General features: G+C 28.3%; 4 protein-coding genes across 4 annotated transcripts; 3 read left to right on the top strand and 1 right to left on the bottom strand.

Annotated features, from left to right (window-relative positions):
- Window positions 1-1,704: 1,704 nt before the first annotated feature.
- On the top strand, window positions 1,705-2,895 carry GO595_002816 (uncharacterized protein; the record flags this gene model as incomplete). Its single annotated transcript, XM_067915768.1, has 1 exon — window positions 1,705-2,895. The coding sequence occupies one exon, from the start codon at window positions 1,705-1,707 to the stop codon at window positions 2,893-2,895; it is 1,191 nt and encodes a 396-aa protein (XP_067776617.1).
- A 9,706-nt stretch (window positions 2,896-12,601) lies between these two features.
- On the top strand, window positions 12,602-13,258 carry GO595_002815 (uncharacterized protein; the record flags this gene model as incomplete). Its single annotated transcript, XM_067915766.1, has 1 exon — window positions 12,602-13,258. One exon carries the CDS (start codon window positions 12,602-12,604, stop codon window positions 13,256-13,258), a length of 657 nt encoding a protein of 218 aa, XP_067776616.1.
- A 2,172-nt stretch (window positions 13,259-15,430) lies between these two features.
- Window positions 15,431-17,761, bottom strand: GO595_002814 (Hsp90 protein; the record flags this gene model as incomplete). Its single annotated transcript, XM_067915765.1, has 1 exon — window positions 15,431-17,761. The coding sequence occupies one exon, from the start codon at window positions 17,759-17,761 to the stop codon at window positions 15,431-15,433; it is 2,331 nt and encodes a 776-aa protein (XP_067776615.1).
- A 1,089-nt stretch (window positions 17,762-18,850) lies between these two features.
- Window positions 18,851-20,374, top strand: GO595_002813 (Zinc finger protein, C2H2 type family protein; the record flags this gene model as incomplete). The annotated part of the gene is made up of 1 exon (XM_067915764.1): window positions 18,851-20,374. One exon carries the CDS (start codon window positions 18,851-18,853, stop codon window positions 20,372-20,374), a length of 1,524 nt encoding a protein of 507 aa, XP_067776614.1.
- Window positions 20,375-20,802: the final 428 nt, after the last annotated feature.

Below are 20,802 nucleotides of genomic sequence, written 5' to 3'. Positions count from 1 at the left end.
AAAGTTGTTTTAAATATATTAAAAGAGAAAGTTAATAGTTATAAAGCTAAAAATTATAAAATGCCATCAACTATACTTACGATGAAATTAATTTCATATATAAAATCATTATTTACAAGAAATAATTTATATTTAATTAATGATTTAATATTACCTAATGATTATTTTGATACACATTCACTTGAAAATTATGAAAATACTATAAAACAATTGGATTTAAATGTACAAATAACTAAAGCTTCAGTTGAAGCATTTAAATGTTTTTTACCGAATTATACATTTGTTGGAAGGATTTTTAATAATGAAAATTCAACAGAAACATTTGAAATTTTAGATTTGATTTTTAATTTCCATAATGATTCACCAATAGAAAAAACAGAACGTAAAAAGAAATTACAAGCGAAACCTTTTTATACTTTTTCATTAACTATAAAAGCTCAACCTGATATTTATATAATTAATTATCTAAAATTAAAGAAAGAGATTCCGAAACATAAAAATAAGCCACGAAAAGTATTAATAAATGGAGTTATACATATTTTACCTCCAATTCCAACAAAACAAAACAAACCTAAAATATATCAATATGAATTATGGACGAATTCATTTTATCAACGAATTGGTAATTCGATACTTAAATGTAATATCGAAAAATTCATTGAAAATATTAAATATTCAGGAAAATCACTTGAAAATGTAATTTCATGTTTATATAAATGTTGGAAATCAATTCAACTTGATAAAGAAAATGATTTCTTATCATCAGTATTAACTTTATTATTCAATGATTTATTAATTAAAGATCCAATTCCAACAAATTATGATCCAAATCCTCAGCCAAAACAAACATTATATAGGAATGAAATTGGAGAAATAACAACGACTTCATTAAGTCCATTAAAAATTAAAAGTCGCCAATATTATAATAATAAATCATTTGGATTAAAACAATATGATGGAACTATGGCATTAATAGCTTATGTATGTTCACTTATGTTAAAGCCGACGATTTCTTCATATATTAAAATTAATGAACAATGTTATGAAACATTAATTAAATTCTTTTCACAATCAATCAATGATATAAAGAAAACTTTAGGCGAAAACAATAAATTTGGATTTATTAATTATCTTTCACATGTTATAATTAATCAAATTCATTTTCCTGATGGAATCCAAAGTATAAATTGGTATAATAACAATAAAACATTAGAAGTTGAAACATTACAAAAGTTACTTACATGTGAATTATTTGCAGGTGAAATATTAGAATTTATTCATCAAAAATTAATTAATGAACCTAATAAAGATAAGCGTTATGGAATATTAACAAGTTTAATCTCATTAAACTTACAAAAAGATATTTCTTATGTTCCAATCTTTAGTATTAAATTAATCTCATGGATTCTTAATTATAAAATTTGTGGAATTCCTTTACCTAAATTCACGTTTGATTATCTTGATACTATTTGTATATCGACATTAAATATTGATATCCGTAAAACTATAGTTAGTTCTATAGTTGCATATTATAAATCACAAGCGATTTGTAATAAAGAACCGGAACAATTTGATGAACTTTTTAAGTATATAATAAATATTTATAGTTTTGGTAAAAATCAAATTTTACCAATTTTAGCACAATTAATTCGACCTAAGTTTTGTAATAATGTATTATATCAATCGCCAATATATAAAGAACTTATGCCTAAATCTTCATGGCCTATTAACTTAATTGGCGCACAAGATTATGGCGAAATATCAATGCCACGTAATGGTATATGGAAACAAAAATATCAACAATATGTCTCCGAGTTCTTAGGGAATGGATTATTAACTAATGATCAACATGTTTTACAATTAGTTATTCAAGTTTTGACTAAAATCGGTATTAAAGGAGGAGAAATAGCATCACAAGTATCTATTTTTATACAAAAAGCATTTAATACATTTAATGTATTAACACCATCAGCGATATTACTTACGTTTACATTTTCATTTTGTTTTAGTGAAGCTCATCAACAATATACCGAAATGATAAATAGTTTCATTAAAATATTCGAGAAAACTCGAGAAGCCTTAGATATAATAAATGAACAGCAAGTCAAAAACATTTGGTTTAATCCACAAAAAATCGATTCTTCAATATATTCATCAATTGATAATATCTTTGACATATATAATGAAACATTTGATTCAGTTCATCAAAAGATTATAGGTACGAATGATGTTATCTCTATGTGTAACATATGTAAAAGAATTCTCATTGCTATTAAAGGTAAATCTCCGCCAATAGTTTCATATTTACCTTATGATACACTTGTCCAAAAACTAAAGAATTATTCGAATGATGATTTAATGTATGTAATTTCGACTAAAGAAATTTCGTCAAATACTTTAAACAAATTATTAAATTTCATATTAAATATCGCGAAAGAAAAAGATTTCCAATTCGTTCCAATTGTGGAAAAAATGTTTTCGAAACATGAAAACGTTTTAACTTATGAACAATTAAAACAAATCTCTGATTGGCCTTTAGAGATTTCGAATGATCCAAAAGTTCGAAGGTTATTATATCCAATGATTAAACAATGCCTAATCAAATTGGGAGAAGACTCACTCGAAGTGAAGGAATTACTTCCGAAGATTTGGAAGTTCTTAGAGCCGAGAGAAGGCGTCGTAATAAAGCAAAGTAGTGTAAGCAACGCGTTTAGCGCAGGAACGCAAATGCAGCAAAGAGCAATGCTATCGAATAGAGTGTACATGCAGTGTCTGGCGGCGGCGCCTGCTGTGGGTATGGCAATGGGAATGCAGTCGCTGGATCAAGCAGTAGACGATGACGATGAATTAGAAGAAATGGATGAAGCGCTCGGATTCGATGACCTTCTTGACTAAGAAACCTTTGCTCAAAAGTAAATATCTCTTAATGTCTTTGTGTGACTGCTTATGTTATGTCAATATTACCAAACCTAATGCAAAAGATACAAAAATTTTAGTTGCAGAAAAAGTAAATTAAATAATTTGTGTACAACAGATTTCATTACATCATATCGTGATAAATTATCTTTAGATGATGATCATCACTATAATAAAATTACTTTATAAAAAAGAACTTAAATTTATGGATTTACAAACATTTGCAAACACAAAATTATCTTTTGATGATGGTCACCATCATAATAAAATTACTTTATAAAAAAAGAACTTAAATTTATGGATTTACAAACATTTGCAAACACAAAATGATCGTTTTGATTCCGAAAACGCCAAAAATAAAATCGCATATAAAAACATTTATTTATTTGTAAAAAGAACAACTGTCGCTTCTTTGTTCTGAGGAATTCTGTTTCCTCGACTTATCAGAATCGATTCAGCCCTTTGTAATGCTGATTTAATTTCATCTGATGTTTCTTTATCCATTTCTTCTCCTTTTTGTTCTTCGATTGTAGATATTACTACGATTCCGTTTTGAGTATTTACAGCTGAAACTTTTCCATCTGAAATTGATTTCCCGTTGCACTTTTCGTAAATCATTTCAATGTTCTTTCTGAATTTTACATCGGCGGTTAACGATGACTGCTCAACAAAACAACAACCGCCAACCTTTTTAACGTACGCCAGTAGAGCACTTTTCATTTTAGTGTTGGAGCACCCCAACGATAACGACAAAACAGCCGATATCACTTCACATGTCTTCATTTTATTATTTGCTAATTTTATTAAATCTAAAATTAATTTTATATTATCATCAACATTAATGCTTTTTATAATTGGTCTTAAAATTTTACATAAAGCTTCAGTGGGATTTTCATTAATATCCAATATATTTTCGATTAATTTTTTTGAAACGATTACATTAAATAAACCGTTTTCATTCAAATGTTTCAAATAAAATTTGTATGATTCAATCCAATTCAAAAGTGTCATATAAACGACCGTTAATCCGATGTAAATTTTGTTGTCTTCAAAAAGTTTCAATAAGTTATCGTTAACAATTTCGGCTTTTTTCTTGATAATAAAATCAACAAATCTATTAGTATCGACCTTAGAAATAAACAACAAATAATAAATATAATCCTCATATTTAGCATATCCACAATCTATTAAACTTTCATAATAAATAGATATCAAATTTGGGTTTTCAATTTCATTAATGAACTTTGGGTGTAAAGCACTGAATTTTTCAATGATTAACTTAATAAACCGTTTTGCATCAAGTAGAAGTAACGGAATGAAACAGAGATATAATATGTCAATAGTTATTGTGTCATTTTCTTCAAGAATCGTTAACGCATCATAAGGATTATCACTAAATAAAATTGCTATTATATATGAGCTGAAATCTTTATTACTTTCATATATAATCCGAGATGCATTAATAAAACCTGAAGTTATAATACTTTCGTTAAAGTCAATGAGTTTCATTTCGTTTTTATAATCATTGTTAATGATTTTTAACAATAACTTTTCGCGTAATGTTCTTGTAACTTTATTATTATTAAAAATGAAATTCAAAATAGTGTTAATTGATTCACTTGGTATAATAACATTGTTTTCTAATGTTGCTCTGGCTAATAATTCAAACAGGTTCGTGCCTTTATCAAGTGGCGCATTGGTAAAACATAATAATGAAACAGATATTACATCATTCAGATTTAACGATTGAATAGACGAAAATTGAATAGGACATTGAAAAAGTACATTTTGAATATAATCGGCGGCGGTTATCCAATCGGATGAAAAACATTTACGAAGACGACTATAATCGGGGGTAAATAACCACATAGTACATGTAAGTGTCTTGGATGGTGTAAAGTTGCCTGAAAGAAAAACATGGCGTATCGCAAATGAAATTTCAGATGGTAATCCATTATCTATAATCAGAGAAAATGCTGGGAAAATATCACCAAACACACAATCAAAGTGATGAAAAATTAACCTGTTAAAATGAAGAGATTGTGCAATTGATATCATTTCTTCAGTAAATGAAGGAGGAAGAGATACTTTTAAAAGTGCATCTTCAAGTGTATCTGTAAAAGGAGTTTTGATTTTTGAAACAATTCGAAATAAGGTTGAAGTTAAATATGAATGATTCTTCGCAAAATCAAGCATTGCAATAGCAAGGAGATTTTGAGTTTCTTCTGGAATATGCGAGAAACCAACAGTCAAAATATACTCAAAGAGGCCAAAATCGATTGAGTATTTTGCGATAAATTGTATTTGTGAAAGATCTCCTTGAATTGTTTTAAGGAAACTAATCATGATAGACTTGACAAGCTCTACAATTTCATCTTTATTTTCACAATAGTAAATTATTGACTTATCTGTGAATATGGAATAAGCTTCTGTTATGGCAGTTTTGAATTGTTTATTTTCGTAAAGTTGTGAAATGTGATCTTTCCAAGTTTTGAATGTTATTTGGTAATGCGGTGTGAGGAATATTTTATTCCCTAATGAAGTAGCTTCATCAGTTGCTGAATCAAGTGGAATAGTTGAACAAATTTCTCCTAATGTATGTAAAATTAAGATTTTTTTGTTGAACTTAATTAAAAGATGATGCGACGATAGAAACGATACGGATTTGATTTTGGAATCAAAAACATGTGAGTAAAGTTCCGTATGCTCACCATCTTCACGAATTTGAACAAGTGTTATTTTTTCTTCTGTAGCAACTGAAACGATAAATTTGTAATCATTTCCAATAATGTTAATAAGAGGCGTAACAAAGGGAATGTCTACAATTTGAGTCATATCTTCTTCTGACCTTATGATAATAATCTTGTCTGTGAAAGAAACTATAAAAAAATGAATGGATAAATCACATGAAGATGCTGCTTTGATTCCAGTAATACGAGACTCAAACACCATTTGATCACCCTGTTTGATGGTGAGATAGTTCATTGGAGAAATAATCATATATTGATGTAATTGAAAATTATTTAAAGAGATTAAAATTGCTTTGCAATCATGTCGAATTGCTGTATATGTGATGCTTCTGTGTGTAGGTATATAATATGAGGTAATATGAATAAGAAGTTTTGGATCCCATAAAATAATTTGACCATTAGAATGACCTGTGACTGCATATCTTCCACATGGTGAAATATCTAATGAAGAAACTTTATCGATGTGATATTGGTACATAACAGTTTCATCAATTGATGGCGTGGCTACTTTATCATCTTTAAAAAAATAAAAATTTGGTTGAGGGTCAGTTGATGTAGTAAATACTAAAACACTTTCGGCGATAGCAAAAAGTTGTATTTGTTTAATTTCTTTTCCTTTAAAAAAATTTTTTATACCTTTTAGTTTTGTGAATGATGATTCCATTTATGTCATTTTTTAAATAAATAATTGAAATTCATTTATTGAAGAAATAAACGATTGCACATCTATGAAAAATGTGGACCATTTATAATTTGGGTAATGCGAAACATAAATAATATCATTATTATTATTTTTTAAGTATTCTTATTAACTTTACAGAAACTCATGCTGAAAACAAAGAATGTTGTTTTTACTTCAATCTCTCTCTAAAAACAATTAAATATCTTATATTCAAGATACATCAATTCCTTTTTGTTCTAGAATTATCTTAACTATTTCTGTACGACCTCTAAAAGGAGCTTGAATATCTGCAGTTTCATAATTTAAATAATTTACAAACATTTTTAAATAAATTTTTAAATTAATAAAATAAATATTAAATAAAACAAATAGATATTTTTAGCATTAGACTTGTAAGCTCAAATCTTGGAAGCATTGAATGTGAGCCCCTTCGCCAAGATGAAAAATAAAAAATAGAACGTTTACACAAGTTTTGCCCAACACAATTGTTACAAAAGATGCTATTTCAAAGTTTGTAGATCATATGCTATGATTCATAGTAAACATTAGCGGGAAAAGAAGGAGTTAACATGATTTTTTCGATGGATTTTGTTTATGTTTTATAGACTGTCCCAAAATGACCTATTTAGCTTTTTTTGCCCCACCGCGGGGTTTGATTTGTAAAGATTAACTTGACAAAAACTGAGTTATTTATTGAAACATTGGAATTGAATACCAGGAAATACGTTAATATTATCCACACTTTTAGAATCGAATCCGATCAAAACCGTTCTCTAGTAATTCAAACTTAAAAATGCTCAATTCTCTAGCTTTTGTGTGTTTTACTCAAGTAAATCATTCATTGGAATCAAATTTTGGAAGCATTCAAACGATTAATCGTTTTTATTCAAAAAATGGTGATGGCATAATTACTTTGAATAAGTTTCATATCTTTTGAACTCGAAAGTTTGCCAAAATTTTTGAGTCGAGTAATTGTATTATATATTTGATGTTTACTTTACTTAAATCTAATTTGATATAATTATATTCATCTCCACTTATGATCGCATCAACATATGGTTATACTGATATAGCTAAATTGCTTTTTGAGTGAGAAGGAATTAGTACTAATGTTCAAGGTATATTTTTGTTATGATAATTTAGTGTTTTAAAACAATATTTGGAAATTATTTAAATGATTTCAAGTAGCAATACGTTCAATAAAAAAGTTTACTTCGTCTGCTGTCATAACATTCTTCTTGTTTGAGGAAATTCAGAAGCTTTGTTAAGATATAAGTAAACGTTTATTAAATATTTTTTTTCGTCTAAAATTCTACCGTATACCACTTTTTCAATGAGTTAACTGTGGGTAAATATCCAAAATTTCCAAGAAAAACCGTCTGAAAACACCGAATATGAATGAAATCGAGAAAAAGAAACAAAAGACAAAATGTAAAAGTTTTCTCATATTTATCCCTTTGTTTACGATAACATTATTGTTATTTATTACAGTTTTTTACACAGATAAAGATAAATTACATCGCCTAGTATATGTCAATGGCTTCTCACCCATTTCCGAGTTTGATAACACCACGCTTCAGTACAAGTTATATGAAGAGATGCTAGAGAAAAATTATACCAAAGAACGACTTCTAGCGATATTCGATCATCTATATCCTTATCATACAATGCATCAGAAAGTCTTTTTTTTTGATCCTACACTGGATAATCCATATCCACCAGAGAAACAAGGTATTCCAGGAACAGAAGAAGTTCAAAAGATCATTTATGAAAATCAGTTTCCCAAGAATTGTAGTGAACGAAACTTTCTTTTTATTCCAAACATTTATTCGTCAGGCATTGGTTCATATATCCATGTTATTGGCACTTATATTGGCCGAGGTCTTGAACTTAATCGCACAGTAATATATGATCCTCGATATCATTATGCATTTTCTAACACGCCGAATTGTCACGGCAAGAAATTATTTGATTGTTACTTCAAACCTTTATCATCATGTTCGGTAAGGCCCGAAGAGATCAACTTCTCTAATCCGAAGTATATGAAGACAGGTATATATGCGCGTACACTTGTACCAAAGCGAATCATAGATATCATTCAAAACACAGCGACGCCGAAGTCATTATATTATTATTATTGGCGTCTTCAAACAGCATTTTTTCTCACCAAGTTTAACGACGAGTTTAATGATATTATTCTCAAATTCCGAAAAGAACATTTAGTAAACCCTAAAAATCATTACGACGTATCAGTCCATATCCGATGCGGCGATAAAAGTTTGGAAATGCAAGTTGTTGATCCGAACTATTTCATATACCCTTTAAGAGTATTAAAGAAAATTTATGATAATAAAAAAATTTCCGTTTTCGTAAGTAGTGATGATCAAAATGCAATTGATAAAATCTTGAAATATTCGGATGAATTCGATTTTTCATATTTTGATTACAAACGAACAGAAGGCGGATTTAACTTATATAAAATCAGTGATCATTATAGAGAAGCAGTGACTTCTTTTGCTAATTTAAAGGAGTCAATTGACGTGAAGCACGTGATTGGCACTTTAAATAGTAATTGGAATCGTTTAATAATGGAACTGAACTTACAATGTTGTGGAAATAAGTCATTCTTTCCATATATTGAAGTTGGAGATGTTCCATGTATAACACCGAATCAATGTAAACCTATGAAACAAAAAATTTATTTTGGTTGGTGATAAATTTTGTAATACAATTTCTGGAACCTTTTTTTAATCATATGTAAATATAAATTTTGTTGTTATTTGTTAATGAAAAAGTGGATTTTGCATGGTTTATGTGGCTTTTGGTAGGACGATAAAATAAACGAAAATTCGACTTCCTGGAGAACTTGTTCATGTTTTGGGTATTAATATATACAGTTCGTACGAACATTATTAATATATATTTATGTAAATTTGTAGAAAGCAATTAATATAATAAATAAATTTATGAGTTCTTGTAGATTCGAAATTATTTTGACAAAAGGTATACCAGTAGACAAAGTGGGCGCCATAACTAATGAGCTTATTTGGTCTCGAATAAAACATCAAAATTGGTTGATTTATGTTTGTGGATGGGTTGGCTCGTGGGTGCAGTTAACCATAAACTTCTGAAAATTGACTACTTATTGAACGGTTTTGATTAGGAATTTTCATTTTCAAAATGTCAAACCAACTAGAAACTAGTCTTTTCATTGAGAAAAAAAGAAACCATATCAATGACCTAAAAATTGTTTTCTTTTATTTGATAATTATTATAAGATTTTGATATTTTATAATATTTGGGAATTACTTAAATAATTTCGAGTTCCACTTATACAAGCAGCTGGAAACGGTATTACAGATATTGTAAAACAACTCCTAGAGCAAGAAAAAGTTGATGTTAATACTAAAGATATTTATTTGTTTTATTTAGAATTTATTTGTTTTATTTCTTATTTCAAAATAATATTTGGGAATTATTTAAATTATTTTATACAGCACTTATGCGCGCATCTGAAAATGGTCACATAGAAACAGTTAAATTACTTCTTGAACAAAAAGGAATTGATGTTAATGCTCGAAATATTTATTCGTTTTATATGATATTTATTCAAATTACTTAATTATATTTCAAAAATATTAAAAAATATACAAATCATTTGATACAGCATTTATGCTTGCATGTGAATTTGGTCAATTTGACATTGTAAAATTATTCCTTGAACGAAAATTAGTTGATGTCAATATAAAAAGTATTTCTTTCTTATATTTATAAAATTTATTAACTATTTTCTATTTCAAAATAATAAATGGAAATTACTTCAAACATTTTGTACAGCTCTTATTTATGCATCTCAAAATGGCTATACAGAAATCGTTAAATTACTTCTTGAACAAGAAGGAATTGATATTAATGCTAAAAATATTTATTTGTTTTATTTGGAATTTATTTTAATAATTTTGGATTTCAAAATAATATTTGGAAATTATTAAAATTATTTCAAACAGCACTTATGCTTGCATGTGATTATGATCATATTGACATTGTAAAATTATTCCTTGAACGAAAATTAGTTGATGTCAATATGAAAAGTATTACTTTCTTATGTTTAGAATACATATTAATTATTTAATATTTCAAAATAATAAATGGAAATTTCTTCAAACATTTTACACAGCACTTATGTGGGCATCTTTAAAAGGTCATACAGAAATAGTTCAATTACTTCTTGAACAAGAAGGAATTGATATTAATGCTAAAAATATTTATTTGTTTTATTTGGAATTTATTTTAATAATTTTGGATTTCAAAATAATATTTGGAAATTATTAAAATTATTTCAAACAGCACTTATGCTTGCATGTGATTATGATCATATTGACATTGTAAAATTATTCCTTGAACGAAAATTAGTTGATGTCAATATGAAAAGTATTACTTTCTTATGTTTAGAATACATATTAATTATTTAATATTTCAAAATAATAAATGGAAATTTCTTCAAACATTTTACACAGCACTTATGTGGGCATCTTTAAAAGGTCATACAGAAATAGTTCAATTACTTCTTGAACAAGAAGGAATTGATATTAATACTAAAAATATTTATTTGTTTTATTTTATATTTATTTTAATAATTTTGGATTTCAAAATAATATTTGGAAATTATTAAAATTATTTCAAACAGCACTTATGCTTGCATGTGATTATGATCATATTGACATTGTAAAATTATTCCTTGAACGAAAATTAGTTGATGTCAATATGAAAAGTATTACTTTCTTATGTTTAGAATACATATTAATTATTTAATATTTCAAAATAATAAATGGAAATTTCTTCAAACATTTTACACAGCACTTATGTGGGCATCTTTAAAAGGTCATACAGAAATAGTTCAATTACTTCTTGAACAAGAAGGAATTGATATTAATACTAAAAATATTTATTTGTTTTATTTTATATTTATTTTAATAATTTTGGATTTCAAAATAATATTTGGAAATTATTTAAATTATTTAAAACAGCACTTATATTAGCATCTGAAAATGGTCATACAGAAATAATTGAACTCCTTCGCAAAAAAGGAGCTGTTGAAAATTCTGGTAAGAAAACAAATAAAAATTCGGGAAATTCAATGGGGTTCAATGGTTTCAGTTCAAATAGAACGCAAAGAGATGACGTCATGAAACTATTTCAAAATAAGTTCAATGAAAATAATAATTTATCATTTTCCGAAGCAAAAAGAAACATTCAGAATCCAATAGAAATGAGAAAAGAGAAATTTTTTTATGATGATGAAAAAAACATTTCTGCTGTCATAAAAGATGATAAAAGCATAGAAACAGATGATAAATGTGTTCAAACAGGAGATAAATGTATACAAACAGATGGAATCAAAACATGTTCAAGAAAAGTATCATCGAAATTATTATTTGCAATAATAATTTTAGTACTAATTTGCCAAAACACATTTTTCTTCTTAAGTTTGAACAAAAAGTAAAATATTTTTTAAAAAATATTGTTTTTATATATTGTGATGTATTATACCACAGATAACGAGTTATTAAAGTTGTACTCCAAACTGTTGCCACCATAAAAATATTGTTTTGTTAATAATAAATTTATACACATTTATAAACTTAATTTGTAAACCCAAAATATATTTATAATTATTAATGCTCTATGCTAAATACTAAATTATTTTGATTTTAATTCTAATTTTTTTATCATGATAGATAATCAATTTAACTTTTAAATTAAAAAGTTTAAAAATCTCTCTATTACATTTTTTAAGATTATATGGTATATTTTAATTTTTTATTAATTTTGATTTATATTCGATTAATATTGAGTCCTATTCATTTTAAAATCAAAAAATTATGAATATTGATTTCGAAATATAATGAACTACATAATAATCACAATTGATACAACGATATTATTTTATTAAATTATAATTTGATTTGGAGATAAAATGTTTATAATGAAAGAAAATACGATCAAAAAGCATAGAAAAGACCTAAAAAATTGGAACAGAAAAACTTGTTATCAAATATATTTTTCTTATTATTATTTCCTAGAACAGACCAAAGAAGTGCAACATTAAAGGTGTTGGACCCCCTTACTGACTAAATCGACCGTTTAATAACCTCAAAAATGTTTGACTGTCCTATCGATATATGTCAAATTTGACAGAAACGATGCGCCCTTTGAATTGACGCTTTCAAACAGTTTAACCCAAATCGAAAAAATGGAAATCCGTTCCCTTCTTTCAATTACGTTGGTGCTGCTTGGACTTGGTTTCGTCACCACTTTTATTTCTACCTTTTTAGCAGTATTTCTCATTAAAGGCATTGCAGATGGCATAATTATTTTAATTATTTTACTTGTTTTAGCAGGACTTTGTTTATTCTTAGCATTCTTCCACAACGACAATCCAAAGAGTCGCACGGTATATATTATAGCAGCCTCTACTGCAATTTTTGCAGGCATTGTTGCTATTTCTGTTCCGAAAAATTTCCACCTTATAGGACATTACTTAAACAGAACTGTGGTCTACTTCATCATAGTTGCTGGAATCGAGTTAGCTGTTTGTGTGTTTTGGCCATATTTAACAAATTTGTTTGCAGCATCAGTTCTTGAATCAGCATCAATTGACAAAGTTAACGAAGCAATCCTTTACATCACATCAAATCTCATCACATCTTTCATTGCAGCACTTCTTGTTTGCGTATCAACTAGTTCAATTGGCAGAAGAATTTCTATTTCAGTTGCTGCATGGTTCATTGGTGGAATCATCTCTGCCTGCATTGGTTTGATAATTGCTATGAAGGGCGGCGCTTCTAGCGGCGCTGACGGTCAAAAAGAACCAATCAATACCACAACTGAATATGACAAAATTGGATAAACAATTCATAACATTAATATTTTGAGGCTAAGAACAAATTTCTGTACATTATGTTTTGTCATATCTGTATTCATCAATTCTTCAAATTCATTGTCTTCATCTTCTTTATTTCTTTTTTTCTTTGTTTCCAATATTTTTTCTTCATTTTATGATTTGATGAAGTTCTAGTGACAATTGCTTCAGTATTAAATTCAATTTTTTTAAATCATATCATTGACATCACCTTCACTATCATGTTTAAAATATTGTAATTTATAGATCACTTAACCAAAGATAAAATTCTTTTGTCTGTTTATTACAAAATTTCCTATAGCTAGCTCTTTATAGTAAAATATATGCAATTTTTTCAGTTATTAAAATATATTAATAAGTTTATCAATTATTGATTAAAAAGATTTATAACCACGAAAATTCTATCTAAAAGTTTACTACTGTTCGAAGGGTACCGCACATTATATTATCACTTTCAATATATTTTGAAAGTAATTCCAAATGTTTATATGAAATATCATATTATTTGAAAATACTTGAAACAAAACAAATTAATATTTTTAGTATCGATATCAATATTCTCTTGTTCAAGAAGTAATTTATCTATTTCTGTATGACCATTTTCAGATGCTCTAATAAGTGCTGTTTTAAATAATTTAAATAATTTCCAAATATTATTTTGAAATATAAAATTATTAAAATAAATTTTATATAAAACAAATAAATATCTTTAGCATTAATATCAATTCCTTTTTGTTCTAGAAGTAATTGAACGATTTCTGTATGACCATTTCTAGATGCAAACATAAGTGCTGTCCAAAATAATTTAAATAATTTTCGAATATTATTTTGAAATTTAAAATTATTGAAATAAATTTTATATAAAACAAATAAATATCTTTAGCATTAATATCAATTCCTTTTTGTTCTAGAAGTAATTTAACTGTTTCTGCATGACCAAACCAAGATGCTTTAATAAGTGCTGTGTAAAATAATTTATATAATTTCCAAATATTATTTTGAAATATTAAATTATTATAATAAATTATAAATAAAACAAATAAATATCTTTAGCATTAATATCAATTCCTTTTTGTTCTAGAAGTAATTTAACGATTTCTGTATGACCATTTCTAGATGCAAACATAAGTGCTGTCCAAAATAATTTAAATAATTTTCAAATATTATTTTGAAATATAAAATTATTAAAATAAATTCTAAATAAAACAAATAAATATCTTTAGCATTAATATCAATTCCTTCTTGTTCAAGAAGAACTTTTGTAACTTCAGAATGACCTTGGCGTGTTGCCCAATGAAGTGCTGTTTCATTAATTTTATATTAATTCCAAAAAAAATTATTAAACATTCAATATTCATGAAAAACGTATTTACCATTAATATCAAATATTTTTTGTCCGATTTGCCATTTAATAAATGATACAAATTCTTTTTGGTGTTGAGGAAGCATCTGGTTTTCAATATATTTGACACTTTTATTTTCGGCATTTTTTATTATCTTTGTTTTCTTTTTCAATATATGATCTCCAGACTGGTAATAGTTGATATAAAAATATTAATATTTTTATAAAGTAAATACATATATATATATATATATATATATATATATATATATATATATATATATATATATATATATATATATATATAAAGTTAATTTGGTCATATCTTGATACATCCTATTTATAATGAGATAAACATTAATTTATAATCAACATCAATTCCCTGAATCTCAAAGTCTGAAATAAAAAAGTGTTATAATATTGTTTTTTTTATATATTTATATTATCTATGATCTGGAAAATTATTTATTTATCGAATTTATTAAAAAAAAATATGATATAGATAAAATAATATTTTAATTTTATTTTAGTGATATGATTTTTTTTTATAACAAATCGAGTTAAATCATTCTGTTTTCAATGAAAATTATATTATTTCCTCTATATTAATTCGCAAAAATATTATTTTTTTTTATGTTACAAGAACATTTACTTTGGTGTCATCAAGTTTTCTTTTCCAATACGGATGATTAACATTTTTATGATTAAAATAACTTTTACAAAAGAAAGCAAAAACTATAAATATTAAGACAAACAAAGCTGTGTTTGCATATGTTGAAATAATTGATTTCGAAAAAATAATTATCTGTTTATAATTCTTACAGTTCCATAGAGTTCGGCTTATCTTTTCCTTTATCCGCTTTCTTGTTCTCGTTTTTAGTTTCAAACTCTTTCCCGGCTTTAATCTCATCGTCCATGGTCGTATAATATACTGCATTTTTAGTTTCAAACTCATCAATCTCGTCCAACAATCCATGCGACTTCCCCAACATCCTAAAGACCTTTTTGGTATAATTCATGATTCCGTCTACAGTAAATCCGCCAGCGATTAATGCAGTATCGAACAACAACAAAGCATCTTCTTTTAAGTCCTTATCATCCGGGTTCTTCTTTATTCGTTCAAACATCTCCAAAACTGTTGGATGTTCTGGATTTAATTCCAATATTTTTCGATTCATTGAAATACTATCTGTTAACTTGTGGTCATGTACTGTCTGAGCCCTAATTAATCTTTCATGGCTTGCCGTATAACCCCAATTAGTACAAGTAGCTATAGCAGGTGTAGACTTTAATCGTGTTGATATTGCCACTTTTTCTAAACGGTTTCCTATCGTCTTTTTGAACCACCTCGAAATCGTTTGAAAGTCTTTTTGAGTGATGTTAAAGTTTGACATGTCGGTTGTATGGCCGTGTTTCTTGTTGCTTTCTTGCTCAGGGTTTTCGAGCTGGAAGCCTTCGTATTCTTCCATCCTATCTAAGCAATATAAATCAATGGGCTCAATAGCAAAGATTACTTCAATGCCTCTACTGTATAAATCTTCAAGATAAGGAGAGACTGCTGCTGATTCACGGGTACTTGAACCAATATAATAAATTTTCTTTTGTCCTTTCTTCATTCGTTGGACATAATCATCAAGTGTTGTTAGATCATTAGGTGAATAACTTGTATAGAACATGAGCAATTTTGATAATGCTCTTTTATTTGTTGAATCTTCAATAACTCCATACTTAAGATTTCCAGCAAAATTCTTATAAAAGGTATAATATACTCCTGGTTCAAATTGAAACAAATGTCGAAGAGTTGATAAAACCTTTGATGTAACCCTTCTCTTAATAAGTTTAAGTGTATTCATCTTTGATAGTCGATCTCGATCAACATTTAATGTGAGGTCAGAACTATCAATTATCCCTTTGATAAAATGTAAATAATCTGGAAGAAGTTCATCACCCCATTCATCTTGTACCAACACACGCCGAACATAAAGGCGAACATTTTTGGTAATACGTTCCATCGATTGATCGGCAGGAGGTGCAGTTGATGGAATGAATAAAAGTGCACTAAACGTTAGACGTCCTCCTTCTGCTTTAAAATGAATATGATGGAGAGGCGGAGAACTCTCTTTGAAATATGCTTGGTAAAAATCGGAATAATCCGACTCGGGAACATCGTCAGGATCACGAAGCCATAGCGGTTTACGGTTATTAACGAGCTCCCACTGCCAAACGTTCTTTTTGATGCCTTTCTTCTCCTTCTGGCCGTCTTCAAACGTGACGTATTCAGTGGAGTCTGATTCTTCGGTTACATCGTCACCTTTGAAAATATCGTCGCCCTCAGATACATCAATATCATCTTCTTCAATCTCACCTTCTTCGGTATACACTTGATGGTAGTGCCAAATTTTGACAGGAAAATCGACAAACATGGAATAATGTCGAATTATTGATATCAATCGATCTCGATCAAGATAGCTATATGAGTTCTCTTTAAGATGAAGAATAATCTGCGTGCCACGGCCAAGAGTATTACCACGTGGATCTTCACTAATTGTATATTGTGATGAAACATCGCCAATCCAAACAAGTTGTTTGGGTTCGTTGTTGTGCTTAGTAATAACAGTGACTTTGTCTGCAACAAGAAATGCTGAATAAAAACCAACTCCGAATTGACCAATTAATGTTGCATCTCCACTTTGAAGAAGTTTTTGGAAATCATTAGTTCCAGACTTTGCAATTGTTCCTAATTTTTCAATTAAGTCCTTTTTCGTCATACCGATTCCTGTATCAGTAATTGATAAAGTTTTACTTTCCTCATCAATATCTATAAGAATCTGTAGTTCCTTTGGTCCGCCATCAAGAACTGATTGATTCCGAAGAGCAGAAAAACGTATTTTATCTAATGCATCGTTTGCATTTGAAATCATTTCTCTTAAGAAAATGTCTTTGTTTTGGTAAAGATTGTCAACAAGGATATTCATCAAACGTGTAATTTCTGTTTGATATTCATGTGCTTCTGATGTATTCTGTAATTGATTTAGTTGTTCTTCTGAAAAAACATGCTCCACACGACCTCTAAGACCTTCGTCGATATATTCAATATTATTACTTTTTCCTTCAGATTGGATGCATGTTAAAAAAAGGAAAAAAATCATATATAAACGGTTATTTTATTTGGTCACTTAGGAAATTAATTAATTAAAAAAGAGTTCCTCAAATTCAAAATCCTGTTGCATTTTTTCAGCAGTAATTTTGGGTTAAGAATGACATAGGTAAGAGATTACAAAAACACCATCATCATGAAATTTAGACTGTTCAATCTTTCCAAATTCGATCTGATTTCGACCATACTTTTTAGGGAATCTTGGAATATTTCCTACATAGCAATGTTGTATGTTAGATATGTTTATTTTCCAAATCATTATCTTGTTTTTTTAAAAAAATTTGAGAAAAAGTGAAACTACATGAAAAACAGCACCCACGCGTGAGGGAGTTTGTACACACTTTCATACTCGCTTTTAGTAATAAACTATTCAAATATGCACTTTTTGAATATACGCCGAATCTAGCCATAAAAAATTCCAAATCATTTTTTGATTTTTTAGAAACTTCAAAAATAAAGATTTTCGACAAAATTAATATATGATATAGCTTAAACAAAGTAACAAAATAAATTAATATTAAATCTTCAAAAAATTAAATTCAAAATGAGATATGATCAATGATGAAAAAATATTTTTATTTTAAAATTACAATAGCATTAATCAAATCTATGCATTAAAAAACATATATTATTAAACTAAATTTTATTTAAAAAAATTAAATGTTTTTAGCATTAAATGTCTATAAGATCTTTGGATACATATGATTTATTACCATGAAAGAATCATTATTAACAGCACTAATGTTTCTTAATGATTGGTGACCTTATGATTTTACCATTACTTTGATATCCATTGTGGAAACATTCATTTTTTAAAATCAACCTACAATTTTCGACCGTTTATTTATCTGAGCATGTTCTTATCAAGCGATATTGAAAATGGCAATATGACACGATTGCCGCCTGTTGGAAGTGTTTAAAATAGAGATTTAGGGTGTGAAGTGTTGTCAAAACATTTAAATGGCGTTTTGAAACATTAGTTCTATAATGAACAAAAATCAAAATAAGTGGTTTTTTGTTCCTTTATATGTCACTTTTCTCGATAAGGATATACGACCGTTTATTTTCATTTTCCTAAACAATGTCTTCAACACCTCTTGAAAAATTACGTCAAATGTACCAAGATATTGAGGAAAAGCGAAAAAGGGCGGTAAGGCTTCTAATTAATCAGCCAAAGACAGTTAAAGAAGAAGCCTATATTAATCATCATGTTGCTCGTTTATGCCACGAAATCCAAGATTTGAGCAAGCAAGTTCTCGAAAAAGTCAATGAGGGATTTCCGCGAGTTGAAAATCCAGTCGAGTCATTTTATGAAGAGCTTAATAAGCGTGTTAAATTTCATCAAGAAGTCAGTGACATAGAACCTGAAGTCAATATACAACCACAAGCGCCAATTCCTGAGGAAGTATCAATGAATGATCTTGTACTTGATATCAAAGGCACTATTCATCTCAGTTTATTTTATGATAATGATCGATATCAAGAATGGAGAAACCAACGAAAAGAGCAAGAGAAGAAACGTCACCGCAGTCACAAGCGTCACATTGTTGTTCCCGAAAATGATGAAGCTCTTTCCAAATTTAGTGGCGAAGAATGTTATGGCAAATATCTTGATCTAACCCAAATTCATCGTGAATATTTAACCTTAAGTGGCGCCGACATGCGATATCTTGACTTTCTTAACATGGTTAATGATTCCAACAATTTTTTATTCATTCCTAAATCCCCACAAGGAGAGAAATTCCTCCAAAACTTCATAGACTATCTCGTTTCCTTTATTGAACGCTCCCATCCATTTTATGACATCGAGTCCACGATGCAATCAATTCACAAAGGATTCCTCTCTCAATATAGGGGTGGCCCGAAACCGTTACCGCCAAACTACTGCCATTATTGCGATCGTTCGTTCGAAAGCCCCGAGTTACTTGAATCACATCAAAAGCAGCGTAGTCATTCAAAGAATGTTCAACGCGCAGAGAAATTAGGTGGCGTTGATAAGCTCATTGAAGAACGTCATTTAAGACAATTGCATTATGAAGAATTAGCATACACATTATATCAACTAATTAATACCGTACGTAATACCCTTAACAATACAATCGAAAACACAAGTAGACGTGAAACATTAACAGCTGCAGTCATTGAAGCAGAACAAGATTTAGATTCTCCAATTGTATTTGATGAAAGTGATAGTGAAGATGAACAACACTTTTATAATCCGAAAGGATTACCGTTAGGTTGGGATGGTAAGCCTATTCCATATTGGCTCTACAAACTTCATGGCTTGTCTGTTGAGTACAAATGCGAAATTTGCGGTAACCGTAGTTATTGGGGTGCCCTGGCATTTGAGCGTCACTTTTTTGATGTGCGTCATATCAATGGCTTAAAAGCTTTGGGCATTCCGCCTACAAGACACTTCGTTTATGTGACAAAGGTGTCTGAGGCAGTTGCACTGTTCGAAAAGATTAAGAAGACATTGTCAAAGGAGGTTTGGCAAAAAGGAGATGAGGAAATAGAGACAGAATCGGGCGACGTAATGAGTTTGAAGGTGTACCAGGATTTGGTAAGACAGGGAATTATTAAGCCGAAGCAACAAATACAATGAAAAATGTTTGAATGAATTCATAAACATTTGTGAAATCGATTTTATTTGTTAGAAAATAACAGTTAAAAGAAGTAAATTGCAAAATGCTAAGCGAAAATGATTTTCAAGTGCTGACTTACGAATAGTGTGACATTTTTAATTGTATCATCGAATTTGATATCCTGAATTTACCTTTTGTATATTAATACAAAAAATATTTCTCAATTACAAGGATACATAATGAACATGACATAGTTTAGTTCATCTATTATTTTTTCTTCTAAAATAAATAAGTTTCAAAAAAAAAACATTAAAGGGAGCAATAGATATTAATTTCAATTTTTCTGGCATATTAAATTATGGTGACCTGGAAATGCTTCAAATTTAAATTTGATTGTTTTAGATAGTCAAGTTTTTAATCTGCATAGCTAATGTTTTATTACGAACGT

The sequence above is a fragment of the Histomonas meleagridis genome (assembly GCF_020186115.1).
Source record: "Histomonas meleagridis strain 2922-C6/04-10x chromosome Unknown contig_20, whole genome shotgun sequence".
NCBI lineage: Eukaryota > Parabasalia > Tritrichomonadida > Dientamoebidae > Histomonas > Histomonas meleagridis.
Note: the sequence above shows the minus strand (reverse complement) of the source record. Positions and strands in the feature narration are given on the sequence as shown.